The sequence below is a fragment of the Falco rusticolus genome, chromosome 3, assembly GCF_015220075.1.
Source record: "Falco rusticolus isolate bFalRus1 chromosome 3, bFalRus1.pri, whole genome shotgun sequence".
NCBI classification, from domain to species: Eukaryota; Metazoa; Chordata; class Aves; order Falconiformes; family Falconidae; genus Falco; species Falco rusticolus.
This window is the reverse complement of record NC_051189.1, coordinates 105,551,604-105,572,273: the sequence shown is the minus strand read 5'-3', so window position 1 is coordinate 105,572,273 and position 20,670 is coordinate 105,551,604. Positions and strand designations below refer to the sequence as shown.

The following is a 20,670-nucleotide window of genomic DNA, read 5'->3' as shown; positions in this document are numbered from 1 at the left end:
TTGTTTTTTAAATCATGTGTTAATTTTTATTTTTCTTTTAAAAAACATGTCTAAAAAGCTTGTCCCATAATGTAAAATAGAAAGCACGTATCCTGCTACGTGCAGGATGTAACTGGTTATTTTAATTACACCTGGCTTGACTGGGTTTGAAAGCCATTGGTTGAGGAGCAATGGAGAGCTGCATTTACCAGTTCAATATACATACTACACTGGCCCACACAAAATACACGGAGGACCTTTGCACATGGGTGGTTTGTTTGGTTTTCATTAAAGTTGCACAATGGAAAGCTCACAGTTCTATGTCCAAAAGGAAAAAAATACTCTGGGCAGCAGCTGATGAGCCCACAGTCCATTGCGCATGCTAATCTCTGAGCAAAATCAATGATTATTTTGCTTGCATATCAGGTTCTCAAATAGGAATCTGTGTCACTAAATAACGTGATTTGAGTTTCATGTTACAGGAATTACTATAGTAGCAATAAACATACATACATATTTATTAATAGTATGTATATTCCTAACATATGCATATTTGTTGATATATATATATTAGGAAGGGTTAAAGAAACAGTTTCTATAAAGACTTTCAAAATACAAGCACACTGATCTGCCTGCAAAACTCACAAGCTTGTAGGCAGGCTGCACACAAACTATAAAAACCGCGTATTACAAAACCAGTGGTGTATATACAAAACAGCACCACAAATGCACTCCGTGGTAGCCAAAAAACCCAACCCTCAAAACTTCTACTTGTATTAGCACAATCACTCAGTCTCATACCTGTGGTGGACACAGATTTAGGACCAATTAATTCTATCCCAAGTGCTGCAAGTAGAAACATTAAGATTGTTGCTTTGGGTACAAAAGCTTCGCACGCTCTGTATTAATATTGAAACTATTAAATGGTCACATGCTGTAGTCTACAGATGCTTATTTTAATCAAGATCTAACAGAGAAACTCTGTATTAGAGCTGGATTTAGAAGCAAGCTGAGACACAGTACACTAAAACAGGAAAAAAGATCTAAATTTAATTAAGCTTTTCAGAGGCCCGCTAAGATTTTTTTTAAGAGGCCATTACTTGGGGATATATTTCAGAATTAGCCGTGAGATTTTTAAAGCATAACTTTTAATTTTTACAGTAGCTTCATCAATACATACTCTTGTCACGTACCGAACAGGACTCTTGCAGTTGCGCTTAATCCATTTCTCAAGTGGACTAATAAGGCACTTGGTGTACAGCGAGAGAGCAGCACGGAACAGCAGTTTCATGGTACTTCCTACGTAACAGCACGTCCTACAGCAATATCCAACCAGCCCTTGAGCTTTCGGTGCCGATCCTTGGGTGTTCGGTAGCGCTTCGGGTACTGCTCTGCTGCCCTTAAAACTGAAATAGATGTACAGGCCAGGCTTCCGCAGCAAAGCCACGTCTCACCAGGCAGGTCTTGCTGTGCTCCCAGCACCTCACAGACCCAAGGATGAGACATCAATTTCAACCTTATTAACATGCCTGAACTCATAAAATTAATTTCTCTGATACGAGAAAGGAGAGCAGATTTATCTGTCAAAATAATGTTTCTAAGCATTTTAAAAATGAGCAGAAACATTTTCTAACAACCCTGATCCCATTCCTTTCTTTGCAGGGTCAGCTAGAGCTTTCAGCTGATTTGAGGTGTTTAAGGATAGCAGTCAGTTTTAGAAGAGTGTACGCTTCCCATTTCTGATGAAGGAACCAAGAGTTTTAGAGCCTAGCACGCAAGTGGACTTGCAAGCTTTCACAATAGCTATAAATTTGTCCCATTTTAGCTGACAAAGTTTATCATGACAAATACATGGAAGAAAAAGACAGCTGTTGTAAACATAAAAATAGTATCTTTCTTACTATCAAAATACACGAGATCTCGGCACAGTGGCTACGCTAACCACCAAAGAACAGCATCATTCTTTGACTGACTGCATTGTACTTGTGGAGCGGACACCTGAGAAAGCTTTCCAATTCCTGGCCCTACTTCTAAATATGTCCTAACTGAAGCAAATAAATCTACACCGTAGGATTTGCAGTGGAAAAAACAAACACCATAGCCTTCCTCATCTACATTGCAATTTTTCTTTTTTTTTTTTTTTCTAGAAAACACATGAGTAAACAATTCTATAAAGCAGAATTCTATTTTACCCATTAATTGGCTCAAGAGTTCATCTATACAGGATCATAAAGGTCTTTCAGATAACTGAGATATGCACTTTGTAGAGACTGACATGTCTTTCCTTCTACACACGCATGTATTTTTCATTTCGCCTTAGGCTAGCTGCACGTCATGGCAGGTGAACAACGGTACTGTGAAGATACCCACATCATCGTTGCATCAAAGGAACCTGCGTGACTGCAACAAGCCTCATTTGCTAACGTGTTTCTAACGTGAGCGATCTAGAAAACCACAGTGCTGCACAGACAGCTAACACAGAAGTTACATTCTGCAGTTGCCAGACTAGGCGAGCACTGCTCAAGGCTGACAAACAGCCCCATGTCATCAAACGAAAAAGATGATACGAGTTGCCCATACTTTTAAAATTACTATTGACAACTGTAGGCCCAGTTACTAAGATGATGGAATAAATACTTGTCCTGTCATGGCTTTGAATATGTTTTGCCAGTGCTTTTATTTGGGCCCCCCTCTTGGAGTTGGGATCTTGCTTTCTATAGAGGGGCGTTGAGCTTTTGCTCCTGAAGGACTCGACTTCCTTAAATACTGGCCACCTGTTTTCCCTGTGAAAAGAAAATACAGATCGTTATTGCAAGCACATCTAGTCCGTCTTGAATTTTATCTACCATTTTGATTCTCAAGTTATATGAAGTCCGAACGGCTGACCCGAGGAATTAAAAGTTGGCTGGTATCCAGCCTGAGGTGTGTCTCATACCAGGAGCGGTAGAACTAAAGGCTCAGGGTTTCTTTCCTATCTCTAGGAAATTGCTCTGGAGCTTTAGCTGTACCCAGAAAGGATTTAAGCTCCTTCTATGTGTCCAAATTCTAAGCAGCAGCAAACTAACTAGCATTCTCGTTAGCAAATAGAAACAGCAAAGCTGCAGACAGACATGATTGTAGGTCCAGTTCAAGACTGGAAACCATTGAACATCATTCACTTCTGACAGCTGAAAGGGACAATTCAACAGTACTTTCCAGGAACTTGGAGTAGTTGTGAAACGCAGGCGTGTGGGAACATTTTGGCAACAGCCATGGCCACGTGTGTGGGCTGGCAGACGGCCAGGGCATCGCTGCTGTTTCTGCGCTGCTGTACTGGGCAGGCTGGAACTCCACTGTGAACTCGAGCCAAAGGACCTGTGGCCGAGTCTGTGTGGGAGCAGGACACCCCAAAGCGCCTGTGGCTGGGAATAAGCCCATGCCCAAGCAGGTAAATCTTGAGTGGCTGTGGCTGTGGTTATGTCTGTGCCGCAGCAGGTACCTCTGAAGGGACTGTGGCCCAAGGACAAGTCCACGCTGGAGAAGGTATGCCTCAAAGCATCTGTGGCTGTGGATAAGTCCGTGCTGCAGTAGGTACACCTTGAAGCATCAGTGGCTGTGCGTGAGGTCATGCTGGTGCACCTCAAAATGCGTGGTCATGGATAAGCCCACGACAGAGCAGGTACATCCCTGGAGGGACTGCGGCCGGGGATAAGGCCACGCTGGAGCTGATTTACTTCTGAAGGGACTGTGGCTGTGGGTAAGGCCACACTGGAGCAGGTCTACGGTGATGGCCCATGGATAAGGCCATGCTGGAACAGGTGCACCTCGAAGCGACTGTGGCTGTGGACGCGCCTATGCCGCAGCAGGGATACCCCTGGAGAGACTGTGGCTCGTAGCTGAGGCTCCACTTGGAGTCCCCTGTAAGGGACCGCAGTCTGTGGATAAGTCCAAGCCAGAGCAGGGGCAAGGGGGAGTTCATTGCAACGTTAAACCCTACGGGCTGGTCTGAAGGGACCAGGGGTGGAGACTGTAATGGATATACCTTTAAATTGTTGTAATCCATGATTTGAGTTTCATGTGATAGGAATTACTACAGCAGGAACCACCTGAACCGTTGGAGGACAGGCCTTACAAGAAGCAGTGCAAGTGCAGCAGTGACCCCACCTGAGCTGGCTTTGATGCCTGATAACCCCATACAACACACAACCTCTCTTCTCCTGAGTGAGCACCATAAGAGGTCATGTTCATGGACTAAATGAACTCAATGGACATTTTTGTAGACATTTTATAGACTTTTTTACAGGGGTGGTCCACAGACCAGTGGAATGCTATCTGTGTATTATATCAAAGGACAGGAAGGGTGATGGGGGTTAATGAGGTTGCATTGGAAAGCGTGGCATGACGTAAGTGGTATGCAGTAAGGGGTGGATACTGTCCTGGTTTCAGCTGGGACAGAGTTATTTTTTTTCTTAGTAGCTGGTGCAGTGCTACATTTTGGATTTGGTGTAAGAACAATGTTGATAGGACACTGATGTTTGTAGTTGTTGCTGGGTGATGCTTATACTAAGTCAAGGACTTTTCAGTTCCTTGGGCCCTGGCAGCGAGAGGGCTGGGGGGGCACAGGACAGGAGACAGGACATGGAGAGGGGACACAGCCAGGACAGGTGACCTGAACTAGCCAAAGGGCTATTCCATACCATATGGCGTCATGCTGAATATATAAACTGGGAGAAGAAGAAGGAAGGGGGGGATATCAGGCATTATGGCATTTGTCTTCCTGAGTAACAGGTACACGTGATGGAGCCCTGCTCTCCTGGGGATGGCTGAACACCCGCCTGCCCGTGGGGAGTGGGGAATGAATCCCTTTTTCTGCTGTGCTTGCGTGCGCGGCTTTTGCTTTACTTATGAAATTGTTCTTACCTCAACCCCTGAGTTTTACATTCCTTTCCAATTCTCCTTCCCACTTCTCTGAGTGAGTGGGGAGTGAGTGAGCAGGGAGTGAGTGAGTGGCTCTGTGGTACTTAATTACCAGTTAGGGTTAAACCACGACAGCAGGTATGAGCAAAGCAAGTATGGGGCAGAGGAAGTTAACTCTAGCAACAACCTGAACATGCAGTGAACTAAAGAACTCTGGAAAAATGTCTGAAGGAGGAAAGGTTTTGGGGTTACTGGCCAAAAGAGTTTTGGTGCTGCAGGCAGCGAAAATAGCCTGTTTAACTTGTGTGCTCAGGAAATAAAAGGATTTGGCATGTGCTTCATAAACAAAGACAACTGTTAAAAAAATAAACCACCTGACATCAGCATCAATTTCTCTTTTGTTGGTGAAGAAGCTGCACCATCATAAATTCTGCCTAGCTCCTGGGTCTGAATTGAAAAGGAAAAGCAGTACACAGCACTAACTATTCAATTCATCTTGTAATTAGGATTAGATTAGCATCCACTGATTGGACATTAGAAGCTAAATCAGGCACTCAGTTCTGTGTGTCAGCGTTCAGGAGCTTTCCAGAACGTTAACTATTTAGTATTGCTGCTGATTGTGCTATTCATGATCACGCTATTATGCAGGGAAAAAAAAAAGCCTGAACTGATCAAATTATCAAATACACCAGTCTCCCCAATCAACTGAACTGACGCTCTTGTTTTGAAATTATTGTTACTGAATGATTTTGGGAATTTGCTCCCCAAAATATCAGCATAAGAAATATCAGTTAGGTTACACAAATGCAAAAAAGGTGTTGAACAAGTAGTTAAGAGCCAGCTTACTCTAAAGGACGAAATACTTTTCTCAAGCAAAGGCCACACAGTAAAAAGTATAGTCATTATGATCATAAAATATTATCTTACCTGGCTGCAGCAGAAGAGTTCTACTCATTGTGGAAAACCTCCGCTGATTCATTTTACAGCCATTGTTGCCGATTAAGTGAGATTTCCAGGCCTAAAGTCAATTAAAAAGAAGTGATACTACAATACCAGCAAAGTTAGTCACTCTTTTATCTGGTCATTATACATCTTTTTAAAACATTGGGAAAATGAGAGTTGTATACAGACTTTATGGCAATAGCATTTCAATCTGCTCACTCATAAAAGCACGAGCACCTTATGACTTACAACTGAAGCAAATCAATATATCCTTGTTTTTAATATAACTTAAAAGGTACATCACAATAACCCCACCCCCCCCGCCCCCCCGACAGATCCTAGAAATTAAAAGCAAGTGTCATTTGTCTTGTTTTTTAAATCTTCTTAATTGACACCTGAGTTCAAATCAGGAAAAAACAGTGTACAAATAACATGGAAAAATCTTTCATCTATACATATTTTAAACTGAAAAAGCCTGGATATAACTACAAGGTTATGACAATAATTAAAGCATTCAGCAACCTGAAGGTATAGGAGCTACTGTTACAAGAAAACAGGATGGCCTCTTCAAACTAGAGGCTAAGTGAAGTCCCTTACCTACAAGAATAGTTTGGGCAGAAGCAAGAAAAAACCCAAATCCAAACAACACACATTTCTCAACAAACATTTCAGACTTGGTCACAGTATTTTCTGAGCTCCTCATGATGGGCAAAGCAAAGGATTTGGAAGAAGCTTGGTTTTGGGATCAGAAGCACTACTCAACAGGCCCATTGCAAGGAAGAAAATTACAAAGATTGTGTATCAGCCATTGACATTTAACTGGATCTAATATGCAGTATAGAGTTGCTGGCTGCCTCCTGGATAGTCTTTTGCCAAAAATCATACACCTAACTTCTTATAATATAGCGTTGGATTAATAGAAAATACTGAAACAGGTATGTTACATATTTTCTGAACAGATCACTTTTTATATAATACTAATACATATTTTCAACTGCTGAAAGCATATTTTGGAGCTGGCATGTCAGCGATTTCATAGCATTAGGCAGTTACAGGGAAGAGCAGGTAGAAATTAGAGAGAGGCCATCTCAACTCTGTAGACAACTAGAGCAGTTCTTGCTTACTTTCTTCATGTCCATTTTTTCTTACACCCAAACCCACAGCACCTCAATCCTGGCTGCCCTCTTGGATGTGCTCAGTCCCGCTGCAGGGTTTTAAGCTGCGTGACGTCACTCCAAACACTAGGGCTGACAAATGAACTCACAGATTCTAGCAGTAGTTGGGAATTTGGAAAGCTGTAAGGTGTATAGCTGCCTATGCAGGAGGAGAAAGACCTGCACTGAACAGCCTGTAGCCTCGTGGTTCCCATATACACCTTTATGGGCAGAAGACCCCAGAGCATGAGGTGGCCATTAGGGACCCTGGCAATAATCCAGGCAAGTTCTTCAGGTGTTGGGTATAAGCCAGTGTCAGGACAGGCCACTAATTCAGCCCCAGTGACACAGCAGCATCAGACCCACCTGGAAGGCAGCCTTACCTCCTCTCCTGGGGGAAAGTTGTCATGGCACAACGGGCAATGGTTTGCCACGTCCTCTGGTTTGGCAGCTGAAGTGATTAGAAAAATAGCATAAGAATTACTGTAAAACAGGTTAATTTCAAATACAAGAGGACAACTTGCAGAACAAAGAGCATAAAACTATCCCATGGCTAAAACAGCTCCTACTCTGTCATTAAATGCCATCAGAGAAGACCTGTGTTTAATCATCTACATCAAAACACAAAATCAAAAGGGCTTAATCTGCAAGGTTGTGGTACAAGCTTTTTGTTCTCCTCACTCAGCCTCCCCACATACATTTATAGAAGCAAAACATTTCAAGTACTGGAAAACTCAGGCGCTTATCCCAAAAGCCTTCCCTCCTGAGGATTTACTTAAATTTCAAAATCCACAGTGCAGTACCTACACAAAAGCAGTCTGACTTGCCAAAGATACGCAGTATTTGAAAGTCTGACTGACTGGACCTTTAAGTTCAACTTCTCTGTTGGAAACTACTCACAATTGCAAGTCTTGCTCTTAATATGTTTGGGCAACTCGTCTTTTGGAAGGGCCTCAGCGCACCGCGGACATTTCCTAAAGCTGTCCTTTTTATCGCAGTCAGTCAACAAGTGCTCTGTCAGGCCTGCTATTTCCACCACCTGCAATAAAGCAAGAGGCACCCAAGAAGATTTGCACCTGTACTGAGCAAATAAGGATAGCATTTTAAAAAATGCTTAAGTCATTTTTTGGAAATTACATCTCACTTTCCAAAATGAGAGAGGGAAAATGAAATTTTAGTCTAATTATTAATACAATTTATAATGCTGCTCTTTTCGAAAAGCACTATCCAAGATCACACAGTTGTGTTCAGAATTAATCTACCTTAGCACTGAATGTTTTCTAGCACCTTAAAACCAGAATAACAACAGTTAATGTCTTGTAGTAGCTCTAGAAAGTTTATGCCTAACCTGCTTGCAGTGCTCACATCTGGTTAACATAGGGCAGTGTTTCCAGTAATGGAGATCCAATCTTTCCTCTGTAAAGGATTTGTCCCTTTCACCACAAAACACACACATGCTAGGAAAAAAAAAATACAAACATCAATAACATCAGAGAGAGAAATGAACCTCATGTCTTCTGTCAGGAAGTACTCTGAAAAATAGCTAAAATCTTGGCATGCCTTATTTCCCTTACATAGCACTGACCTTCAGTTGGGGCATGTACAGATACCATTATGTAATTTACCGTAAAGACAGCTATAAAGCATATGTTCGCATAGAAAAACATAATTCCACAAAAACACTGAGAACAGCTCACTGAAACTGGCTTTCATGGCTCCAGAATTTTGAAATGGCTTCTCTATGCCCTTATCCTACAATAACCATGAAACTACACTGTATCTTTGCCTTATTTTACACTGGCAGTTGAACATTTGTGGCAATTTCTTATCCCACAAGCAACTACTCAGAAAACAAGTTCAAGGTCACACTATCCAAGAACTTAAAGAAATCAACATCTAGTTGGTGATAACTCCAGATCTGTTAGAAGAGATTTTTTTTTTTTCATTGTTTCAATGCTGTAGGTATGAGCTTTGATCAACTGGAAGAACGTTATTACTGTTATTAGCTTGCAGGTTATATAAAGTGCTTAAGGTGATTAGAAGCTGCTCTTCTAACTTACTTAGCCACGTAATTTGCACCAGAGGAATGATCATCTGCAATCTCTGCTGCTGCAGGCTGTGGGCTTTCATTTACCTGGTAACCTGTAAAAAGAGAGCTATTAAAACTAAGATCACATTTTAATCAGTTCTTTTGCACGCCTAACAATACTGCTTCTTTGGATCTCAACAGCAAAGAACGCTAACAGAAGCACACCACTGCCATATTGGTAAACAAGCGCTGAAAGCCAACATACCCGTAAGCAACTGGGACACAAGTACTTCAGTGATCTATTACAATAAAATATTTAACTGATTATTTTTATATGTAGTAGATGATCTACCTCAGGTTGGGGAGAAATCTAAAATGGTTTCAGGCCAAGCCATGCTAATTTCTTATTAGAAATTAACTAGTTAGTTGATGGTAAATTTTCTTTCATGAACATTGTTACCTCTACAGCAGGTTGAGGCTCAACCACTCCAAAGTGTTCTGGCATGTTTTTAACCAAGATAATTCAATAATCTATTTAAGCATCTTACACTATTTCACAGACATCTTGAAATGTCTCTATTTTTCTTGATACTATTTGAAATTACCTACCTTGATTCTTTGGCTTCTGAAAATCACATTCTTTCTCCTATCAAAAAAAGACATTTAAGTCAGAAATTTGCTTAATGACTGTGATTGCTTGCCAGGGAGAAAGAAAGAGCAGATAATATTCTGATTTTTCTCTGGAATTAAAAGCTTAGAAGCAGAATCCATGCATTACAATGTTTGTGCTTCTGGTCCTACAGCAAACCTCTTGGGTAGCGAGGCAGCAATCTCTGAGGATGGAAAAATCAGTCCTACACCCTGGCACTGAGGTAGCTGACTACTTTTCTGAGGTTCAGATATAAAACTTAATGGAAGTGCAGCACAGCATGCTACTAGAAGGCCCTGACATGCTCAGTAGAATTCCTATTCTCTAGCTGGTACAGAAACACTTAAGAGTTGTAGAAACACTCTCAAATTTACCATCCGACAGACAAAGCTGTTATAAAAAAGAATCCAAATTTTATACTATGTAAGGAAAAACAACGCCTCAGATTTTAAACCAGACTGCTGAGGAGGAAAGGCAGTTAGTGTATTTCAGAGAACTTATCTTTTTTTTGTTTTTTTTGTTTATAATGAGACAATAGTAACGTTAGTTGTCTAAGCCTATGAAACCCATGGAAAAAAGAATTAAAAAAAAAAAATCAAACCCAAACTCCAGCTTGAACTTCTGCTTTTGTCTCCTTTAAAGCTGCCAGCTGATCTTGCAGAACTTTTATTTCTTCCTTCTTCTGTTTCTCTGCTTTTTCTGTTGCTGCCTTTCTCTGTGCCTGTCAAGAAATACTTTCAATAAAACACATCAGCATAGAACAAATGGTCAATGGAGTACAAGAAACATCCTGCTCAGTTAAATGGTCAGTCTGTTACAGTAACACCTCCCTCTCCCCAAATTCTTCTGTACTACTTGAAAGAAACACATAGCATTTCTTCTGTGCTTACTGCTTCCAAGGCTAGCCAGCATAAAATAGTATATGTGTATTTTCCAAAATGATTGTGTCTTATTTCAGAAATACCATCTCTGTAGGCTTTATTCCTAAGAAGCAGCATATATAATAAACTGAACACCAGCTTTTTTACACTAAGTAATGTTAATAACACACTTTATGATATTCTGCTATGTGCGTCACTCAATGTCTAATATAGCTATGAAATAAGTATATTGACCAGCTGAATGCAATGCAACTGTGTATGTTCTTCAGTCTTACTACGTACCCTGATTTCAGCTTCAGAAATTTTACCATCTATTTTAGTGAATCCATCAAAGAGTGTTTTATAGAGAACAGTCTTGCGAATGCTTGCATCATCTGGAGGAAGATATTCCAGTACAGCAGCCTTGTGCTTCCTGTACATATCAAAGATAATCCGCAATGCTGCATCGCGAACTTCATAAACTCTGTGCTCCAAAGCGCCTGTTGCAAACTGAAAATAATAATAATCATAAAAAAATAATATGTCTCTTTTCCCACATGTTTTTAAGGACTTGTTTATTCATCTAAGACAATTATTTCACTGCAGTGGGAAAAACCTTCATACAGACAGGTTTTTGCAAACACTTCTTGACCCAGTGATTGTTTTTTCCCCATATTGGCAAGTTGCTTCCTCACAAGCTTGTGTGCTGCCACCCTCCAAGCGGGGCTCAAATTCTCTTCAGCAACTCACCAAGCACTCCAAAACAGACGAACCCCAATAAAACAGTAACAGAAAAAACTTGACGTGTTGTGAACTCAGACTCCTACCTTCATGACGTTGGTGATGGTAAACCCCGAGTTTTCAGTTCCCATTTCTTTCAAGAGGTATTCCACTAACTCCGCTTGACTCATTGCCAGACGTCTTGGGGAGTTTGGTTTTAATGGTTGAACCAGATGAACTGGAACAATCTGAAGAGGTTTAACTTCACTGCACAGTGCCATTTCCTATAAACATACAGGGAGTCAGTTGCGTGTAGGAACATTAAATGAGGAAAATTAACTGTCTTTGCAAAGTAGAGTTATTCTAAGTTACCTATAACAAGTTCAGTAAAATGAAATAAGCCTTCCATAAGAAGCTTATAATAGCTGCTTATTCGTTACTTTCACAGCCAGAAGTGCAAACACTTTAAAGAGAAGATTATACAGATGTTTGGTCTTGCTTTTGGCATCAGAGAGAAAGCTATTGAGAAATCAATAAAAATCTTAGACGTTCTCAGATGAGTTCTAGAACTGGACTGTAAGAAAAATGTTGTAACTCCATCTGACACTGCACTACATGCAGAGGAGGGAGAAGTGCCACAAAGGATGCAAAGTCTTGACATCACATCAAGATGGATTCCAAGAGTGCTTCAGAAGACACATGCCATCTTATAATTTCTCCTTCTATTTTGCAAAGAACCTTAAGGGCTAAAATCTGCTGTTATTCAAAGCTCAGTGTTTATTTCTTTGCGGGTAGCAGTATGTTTAATAACCCAAAGCCCTCCTTCCTCCCAGTTCCTGTCAGCTGACAGATGCTCCAGCAGATGATGGTGTCCTGCAGTCCCTCTTCCCGAGGGCCAGATGCAGCTGTCACCACAATGGCTGCTCTCTGTTGGACATACTTATTTCTAGAAAGATGGGGCACCTTCCCTTGAGAACTGCTTATTCAGGCAGCATGTCATCTATCAGCAGCCATACAACATAAACACATTTTCCTTCTCTCCAGGCCATGCCCTGTCTACAGAAATACCTTAGTAACCATTTTCTCATTTGCTTTCTCATTCAATTACAGAATCTATTGCAAACAAATCAAGTAGTAGTAATAAAGCAAACCCATGACGTTTGGGTTCCAGCGGCACACCACACCACACAATAACGCTGCTAAAATTTTAGTTACATCTACAGTGAAAGAAAGTCTTTTCCCTCCATGTGCAGATGCAAGCACGGATAAATAACCCAGAGCCAGTAACTCACTCCACTCCTGGGACTGAACTAGCACATTTTCACACAGAACTCCTGTTCTTTCTTCTAAATTCCGCTAGAAAAAGAGACTGTAATTCTCTAGCAGCTATTCACAGCTGCTCTTTGTCAGCATTAAGCAAGGAACGGACTGTGTCTTTTAAAACGGGCATCTTTTCTATGCTTTTGTCAAGTTGACTTTCAGAAGTTGACTGTCAAAAATGGAATCAAATTACAACGTACTGCTCAGACTGTGTGGTACTTTCTTGCTCTCATCTCTGTAGACTACTTGCAGCAAAGAACACAAGAGTCACACGCTCCTTGCATCTGCAGCAGCAGGTTTTTTCCCCACACTGTCCCCCCACAACAGAGGTGACAATACAGGACTAGAAAAAACACTGCAAAGATACTAATTTGGTTCTACCACTTCGCCTTCCGTATAAGGTGTAATCCTTTACAGCAGCAAACCCTGGTCTCCAAGTGGAATCTGATTAGCTATTACCCACCTGTAAGCTCTGTGACATTCTTCATGGAAATAAAATGGTAATTTGAAGAAAAACACCTACTTGAATAAAGTTAGAAGCCATGAGGCGAAGGCGTAAAGAAGAGTCTCCCGTCCTAGAAAGCAAATTAGGAAGCGTTTTTTCCACACAATGAGAAGTTTCTAGTTTTCCCAGTTTATGTTTTGGTATATATTGGGTAATGATCATTTTTAGAAGTTTCAGGGCAGCTTGAAAAACCTAAGTTAAAAAGAAAAAAGAAACAACACAAATATCACACAGATCTCTGTTTTCAGACAATATTGTGAAATCTCTTCTGTAGTTCTAAAGAACAGCAGCAACAGGAATCTAGAATTACGGTAGCATTCTTAGTAGAAGCTACTTCAGATATCTCTTTTCCAGCAAACATGTTGCGAGGGCTTAGGTGAAAGGCTTCAGAACTGGTATTTTATAAAGAGTAACACAGTTCTTGATTTTTTTTTTTTTCTTTTCTTCTTGTTTAACGCTTATTTGAAGCCCAAGTCCCCTTAGGCTAACTGTACTCTCAAGCTGGAAACTAGAAGTTACTTCCTTGCTGTATTTCAACTTGAAAAAAAATAATCTCAACCACACTACACATTTACTGCATCAGCAGCTGTTTCTCAAGCTCATTACTCAGCCCAGGACAGTATTTTCCACACTGCTGAATGCCAGACATTGCTCAGTCCTTGAGCCTAACTAAAAGCTGACATTCCAGTTGTGGGTTTTTTTGTTTTGGTTTTTTTTTGTTTGTTTGTTTTTGTTTTAAAATTTACTCCACAGTTGTTTTGCAAACTATTTGTTCGAAGTATCTTAATCATGTGGTTCTACAATTTTGGCTGCGTTCCTTATCAAACATATCACAACTTACGGAAGACACTATGTCTTCGATGGCTCTCCTTACAAGAAAAATGGCAGCCCTCAGCATGTTTTTTAAATCATCCTTTGGAGTGTTTACCGACATTTCCATCAGCTTCTTATATACTGCTAGTAACGCATCTTCTCGATACGACCAAGTTTTGGAATATGCTCCTGAAACCTGAACACAGAGCGAGATTATCTCTTAAAAGGTCAATACTGATATTTCAATATTTATTCAACATTTATATCTAGAAACAGCCTCAAACAAACATATGAACTTAAGCATGAAATCCCCAGGTGTTTCCTACAGGAACGTGGCTCTTATTAACAGTACTTATTTTTGAAAAATTATGAGAAAAATGGATTAACAGCTCAGGGTATAGGAACCATTTCAGGCAAAGTAATGGCTTCTCTCCCTACAAAAGACAGTGGCAAGTTATGGGTATTGTGGCAGGGTTCATACTCAAAAACAGTCTACTGGATACTACCTGCTTAATAGCTCATCAAGTAATCAATCATAAAAGCTGCAGCATCATGTCAACATTGAAAACAGGCACCCATATATCCAAGGTCAAATTTTAAAGTCAGATTTTTAAGCAGCAGGTCTGAACATGTAGAAAACATATCAGTAGGTCCTTGTAGATAAGCGCATATCAAATAACTCCACACAGATCACAAATAATCTATGTGTTATTTTGCTGGTCTTTACCAAAGCTTCTCCAAAAACTTCAATAGCGGGGCTGGCCTCCCTCAGTGCCTTCTCAGTTAAGGTTTCTGGTTCCCCAGTAATGCCACTCCTTGGAGTATCGCTGATATACTCTTCAGTCACCTCTGGCTCAAGGTATGCAATTGCTTCATCAGACTGTTTGCAGGCAGCTGGAAGAGGTCTCTCATCATAAGGCAAAAATTCAACCTAACACAGAAGATCACATCTAAGTAATTTCTAGAACAGCAGATTTTAAGTTCTTTCATCATTCTTCACTACCTGGATTCACCTCAATACATTGCTTCCCCCACTAAAACAGTGTCACTTTTACAATTAAGGACAGATATTGAAGTTCCTATAATAGCATTATGAAGAAACAGAATCAGCACCTGTGAATAAAATTTATTCCTTGTCTATAGAATACCATAAAACCCACACAAGATGCCTTTTGTGGAAGTGCATGCATCTACAGAAGAAATCACCCATTGATCAGAAGCAAGCAAGTAATGAACCTTTATTTGTTAAATAATTTTAAGTCAACGTACAGTTAGGAGAGAATACTACTACTAGCAGAGTCAACACAAGCCTTCTTTAACTTTGCCAAAAGCCGGAGCAGCAAAACCTAGAGGTCAAGCTAGATACATCAATTACTTCCTCTCTTTAGACATGACACCAAGACTTTTGTTCTACAACCACATTCCAACAAATTCTCTTGCTGCTGTAGATTCATCCAACGTGATCTTCAAGAAGGAGATTTATGAAGCCATTAACAGAGCAAGCAGAATTCAGCTTCCACTATATTGGCTGTGTGACCCCCGCTGAGTCATTTAATCAGTCTATTTGCTCCCATTCACCTATATATAAATCGGGTATAATCCCTTTTTGCCTCCATCTCAATGAATGTCTCTAAAAGCTTCCAAAGACATTCATGAAAGACCAATGCCAATTATTAGATGGGCACTGCTCAGCAATACAGTCAATTTCAGATACTACAGAAGCTGTGAGACTATCCGCAAAAGGCCTTGTTTTGGAAGATCAAATACAAGATCATTTGTTCCAATAGATTTCCACAGCAAGAGAAGTACACTACTCACACTTTCTTTGGGAAACGCTCCCCCAGAGGTTGTGGGATGAGTCACAGGAGGAGGAGGGGATTGATGGGGAATAATGGGCTCAGCAGAGGTGGGATCTGGTGACCTCTTTTCCAGCAAAGGCTCTGCTTTCCGCAGCTCTCCTTTTTGTGGTTCTGTGTGCTCACAAGGAGGTGAATTTGTACTTTTTGTGCGCTGAGGACTGTCAGTAAAAACCGTAGGTTCCAAAGACAATTCAGATGGTTTCTGAATCTGAGAGAAGGAAGGAGATTTTGTAAACCAAGGCTAACAATATATGAAAATCAGAGTTACTACAGTTATAACTCTGATGATCAACAAGGTTCTGGTGCGTTCAAGTAAGTATCAGGCCTCACTCACAGATGTTCAACCATTTCCACTGGATGCAGCTTTACGAAACAATCAGAAAGTAATTCTGTGTGGATGCGTGTGTGGAGAGACTATAAAGCTTCCTATTCTGGGAACAGGATAAAACTATATATATATATATTTATATATATATATATGCACGCATGCATGTATGCACACATGCATCTTATCGCATTAATTCTGTATGGTTAACCTTGAGGCCAGTATACGCCTGCTATACCCTGTCAAAATATGAGAAAGTATCTTATTAATCTGCATTGGGTAGCCCTGAAATTACCCAAAACATTCAGGATTCTAATGTCATTTGCTTGAGACCTTAAAAGTTTAATGTAATGTCATTTATGGAGAACTAGGCATGTTCACAAAGTGCCACATGCAAGCCTTTGGTTAGGGAAATCCACAATCCAAACAGAGAACTTAAAATTCATGTATGTATGATTGTCATAAAATACTTGCATAACAATTATTCTTCTTTGAATTTGTTTTGGTTGTTCTGCCATTTCTACTTACAATACCCACACGATAATGCCTCATGAATTAGGAATAACAGCACCCACCATCAGCTTGGCGTCCAGAAGATCGTGGAGCTCCAGCTGCTGATACACCTTCAGGCGGTATGCTTCCATTTGCTGTTTCCTCTTTTTAGCAAGATCATAATCCTCTTTCTCTACAGCGTAACGCTTCTCTACTTCATACCGTCCAAGTAGTTCCCCTACCTAGAAGATGGTATAACAAACTAGCTTGAAATCATATTACTGTACATACGTATATATTTCAGTATTTCCAGCCGAGTTTTTAAATCAAGCTATCTGACTTTAAAATTACTATTTTGAAACTACACTGGAAATCATTATGATTCCACATGAACACTAGGGTCCCTGGTGGACCACTGGAATACCGTTCGGATTCAGAGATAAACAGTCTTTCAACAACACCTTTTGCAAGTCTGCAATAGCTTGCTTGAGTTTCTTGGCATAATCATAGTATTCATGATGGACAGCTTCGCGCTTCTTCTCATCCAGTCTACGTATGATCTGAGCAACTTCTGGATCCTGGTACATGTCAAAAGCCAAATCGTCCAGAGGCGAAATGGAGTCAGGTTTCCTGAAGATATAAAATGAGTAACTTTCAGCAAATCCAAAATAAACCAGGCTGTGCGTACGTCTTCTCTTTTCACTAGCAGGGAACTAACAATGTATAGAAGTTGAAAACTACTTTTGACCGAGTAAACGTTTTGCCAGGGTGTATGCAGAAGAACATCCTTACCTGAGGTAAGTTCCATCTAACGCAGGATCATCTGATTTAATTCCTAAGTAATGGTCTATCAGCTTCTCTCTGGAAGACTTTGTAAGGGGAAAAAAACACAAAACCATCTTAATTAATCAATATCGAGTGCATGTTCAGGACAGAAATTCTGACTTGCCACAACCAACATAAGCTACGCAACTTACAATACTTATGTTTTGGGGTATACTGAAACAAGAGAATTTGGAGAGGCTGAAAATGCAAATGTTCAAATGGATTGTTTTCATTTTTGTACCTGCATATTAGGTTCAATTTTTGAGCCTTCTTTCTTCCTTCAAGATAACATTTAAACAAACCCATAAAAATCAACACATGGCAGCTCTGCTACAGCACAAAACTAGCAGAAGAAAGATGTATTCCATTACCCCAAGAACCCTGTAACTAAATATGTGTAGCAACAGTAAAGAGAAGGGATGCTTTGCACTTACAGTATTATTGCTGTCATTACTGTAGTCTGCTGGATCTCCAATAATGTTTATAGCTACTAGGGCAACCTGGGATAGATTTAAAGAAAACATAAATGCATAAGGTCATTACTTTTTCCATATCCTATTGAAACTGAAACAAAACAAATGGAACAACAAAAATAGGACCTGTGGTCTCCAGGGTGGTATGGAAGCAAAGAAAAGCACTAAGTGCTAAACGTGCTTCATGCTTCATTAAAAATTTATTACCAGATCTACAGACCACATTGTACAGTCCTCAGTTGTTCCCTTTTCCAGTCTGGGATGGAAGTGAAAAGCGTCACTGCAGAACTGAGGCAAAGAAAAATCAAGTATCTATCTGGCTGGCTGTACAACACTTTCACCTAATGCCACATCAGATTCTAAAGACTAAGTGTGACTTTGTAGCGACTACAGAGCTATTCTCAGAGGAAGTACTTTGTCTTCAGCACAGTCTCCTTTGCCGTCAAAAACTCAGAATGAAAGGCAGTAATGGAAAGTGCACTTGACTCATTCGTTCTGAATAAGTTGCATACACTTGGTCATGATTCCAGGTCACTTATAACCTCTCATTGGTATTTTTTGTTTTAAGAGAAACCAAAAATAACTGCAGGAGCTTTCAACCCACATTTTTAGCTTCTACAAACCAAAGGAGCAGATTTCTATGCCTGTTCTGTACTACTGAAACATCATCTAGCTTAGCAAGTAAGGACTCTTAACTCAGCTTACCTGACCATATACATTGTATTTATTGACATAATTTTTATGGAAAATCAGCTTCAGGTACTGGCCAACTGCATCCATATACACAGATTTTAACTCTCGTGCTTTGAAATTGGTCTTTTCGTTGTCTGAGAGAGGGACATAACTGAGAAAGAAAACATAACAAGTAAGCAGAGGAAACACACAAATACACAGCTGTATTTCTGCTCCTCAGGTTTGTGCTTCAGTACGATTTTAAACTGCCTCATAACTGAAACAATGCGTGCTGTCATCTGGCAAGATTGTTCATCTGTATCACGCTTCTTACACCTACGTCTTCATTACAGATCTAAGCACGTATGGAATCTCTTTACTGCTTCCAGCACAGCGTATCAACATCGCAGGCAAAGCATAATGAGTATTATGTCCTCCTGAAGCCTTTCTGATTAAGGTAATAAAATCATTTAGAGCTTTTTGACTTACCCTAGTCTGTGAAACCTCTCTGACTGATAAGGAGCAAAGTATTCAGGCAAGCTTTCACTGATGTAGAACTCAATCTTGCTTGAAATCATGTACTGGTGAGCAAGCAACTGCAGCTTTCGTATTCGACATCTCTCCACCAACTGCAGAATAATTTCCTGTGGATACTGACAGAGTCTGAAAACACACACAATTTCTGAATCATCTTTTTAAAGACGACTTCACTTCTAATTTGAGTAACATCTAATTATGAAACTTTCCAAAGTTATTACAATTTAAGTCAGTGTTACAAATATTCGTAACAAGAAACCAAAGAGTAAAGTAGAAACTCTTTTCACATTATCGCATGTATGTGTATGTTAAAGTGTCCCATACGTACCTAGAGGATGTGCTGAGAGGACCAGATTTTTAACACTAAGCCAAAGCAGCTGCAAACTCCAAGACGGAGAAAAGCAAAACCTGTTCCCTTTTTGTCTTTTAAAGGACTTGATTTAAATGCAATGTGATGCTTTTAGGTGCGGAACAAAATGCGGAACAAAATGCTTCCCCTCCCCCCCCCCCCCCCCCAGGACAAGGGTTCCATGGGATTAAAGTAACTTTTTTGGTTTTATAACTGGTTTGGTCAGGGATGCTGTAAACTACTGTGACCATGCATGGTATGTCTCCCACTCATTTGCAAGTCAGTGCTTCAGAACTAGGCACATTCCTCCCACTTGCAGTACCTGGGTGATCGCCATCCATTCACTGTTGGTGCATGAACCATCAGCTCTTTTGCGCTGAAGCCATCTTCCTCTCCTGACGAACTAACAACTACAAAACCGATCTTGTGTGGCATGCTGCAGAAGTAAGCTAGTCAAAGCGTTGATGTTTCAAGCTTAAGATAATCCCTGGAAGGACAAGAAAAGAACATTGAAACACTAGAGTTAAAGGACTAAATCCTGCGGTCCATCGGTCAGTAGATAATGACTACAAACCTAAATTTCCTTTAATGAATATTGGCATTGTAAACCGCACCACATTCGTATGCGGAGTGTTTTATTACTACTTACTGAAAGAAGAGTTTAGCTAACTTGTATAGCAGTTTGCCAATAAACTCAATTAAATTTGCTAATCCAAGATGGAGCTTGAAACCACAAGTTCCAAAACAAGCACAGGAGAAACCCGTACCACCCTCTGTGCTTAAGCCAATGGAAAAGCACAGTGAAGAACAGGGTCGGTTTAGCACCTTTTAACAGCCGCGCACACGGGGACAGCACAGGATGGGGTCAACGACCGGCGGGACAAGCACCAAAGACCCCCGCTCCCCACGCTGCCGCAGGGATATTATAGGATTAATTTCAGCCTTTGCCGACAGCCCCCCGGTCCTGCCCCGGCCGCCTGGCCGTGGGAGGCGGCAGCAGGCCTCGGCGGCAGCCCGCAGGCCCCAGAGGCTCCCGGCGCTGGCTCGGGGTCACGGCCGGGCCGGGCCACGGATAAAGCCGGCCTGCACGGCGGCCCAGAGCCCAGCGGCGGCCTGACCGGGCCCCGGAGGCGACTCGCCCGGCCGGAGGGGAGAGGAGAGGAGAGGAGAGAGGGAGCGACCGGGCCGAGCCCCACTTGCCTCACTGCGGCCCCGCCGCCGGGTCCCATGGCAACGCCGCCCGCCGCCGCGCATGCGCACACAGCCCGCCC

At 41.1% G+C, this 20,670-nt stretch overlaps 1 protein-coding gene across 4 annotated transcripts; it reads right to left on the bottom strand.

The window, feature by feature from the left end:
• Window positions 1-1,108: 1,108 nt before the first annotated feature.
• Window positions 1,109-20,645, bottom strand: CEP104 (centrosomal protein 104). 4 transcript variants are annotated; one of them, XM_037380795.1, is made up of 22 exons: window positions 20,600-20,645; window positions 19,722-19,886; window positions 19,003-19,176; window positions 18,547-18,685; window positions 17,803-17,868; window positions 17,336-17,412; window positions 17,005-17,173; window positions 16,627-16,785; window positions 15,686-15,934; window positions 14,595-14,798; window positions 13,896-14,063; window positions 13,073-13,246; window positions 11,337-11,513; window positions 10,813-11,019; window positions 10,251-10,370; window positions 9,610-9,646; window positions 9,032-9,113; window positions 8,320-8,428; window positions 7,872-8,010; window positions 7,355-7,422; window positions 5,803-5,893; window positions 1,109-2,762 (listed from the first exon to the last, which is right to left on the bottom strand). In XM_037380795.1, the coding sequence occupies exons 2-22, from the start codon at window positions 19,832-19,834 to the stop codon at window positions 2,656-2,658; spliced, it is 2,829 nt and encodes a 942-aa protein (XP_037236692.1). In that variant the 5' UTR covers window positions 19,835-19,886; window positions 20,600-20,645; the 3' UTR covers window positions 1,109-2,655. The 4 variants fall into 4 exon arrangements, with proteins under 4 accessions (XP_037236692.1, XP_037236694.1, XP_037236693.1 ...); XM_037380797.1 differs by having other exon boundaries at window positions 10,257-10,370; XM_037380796.1 differs by lacking the exon at window positions 20,600-20,645 and adding an exon at window positions 20,225-20,516.
• Window positions 20,646-20,670: the final 25 nt, after the last annotated feature.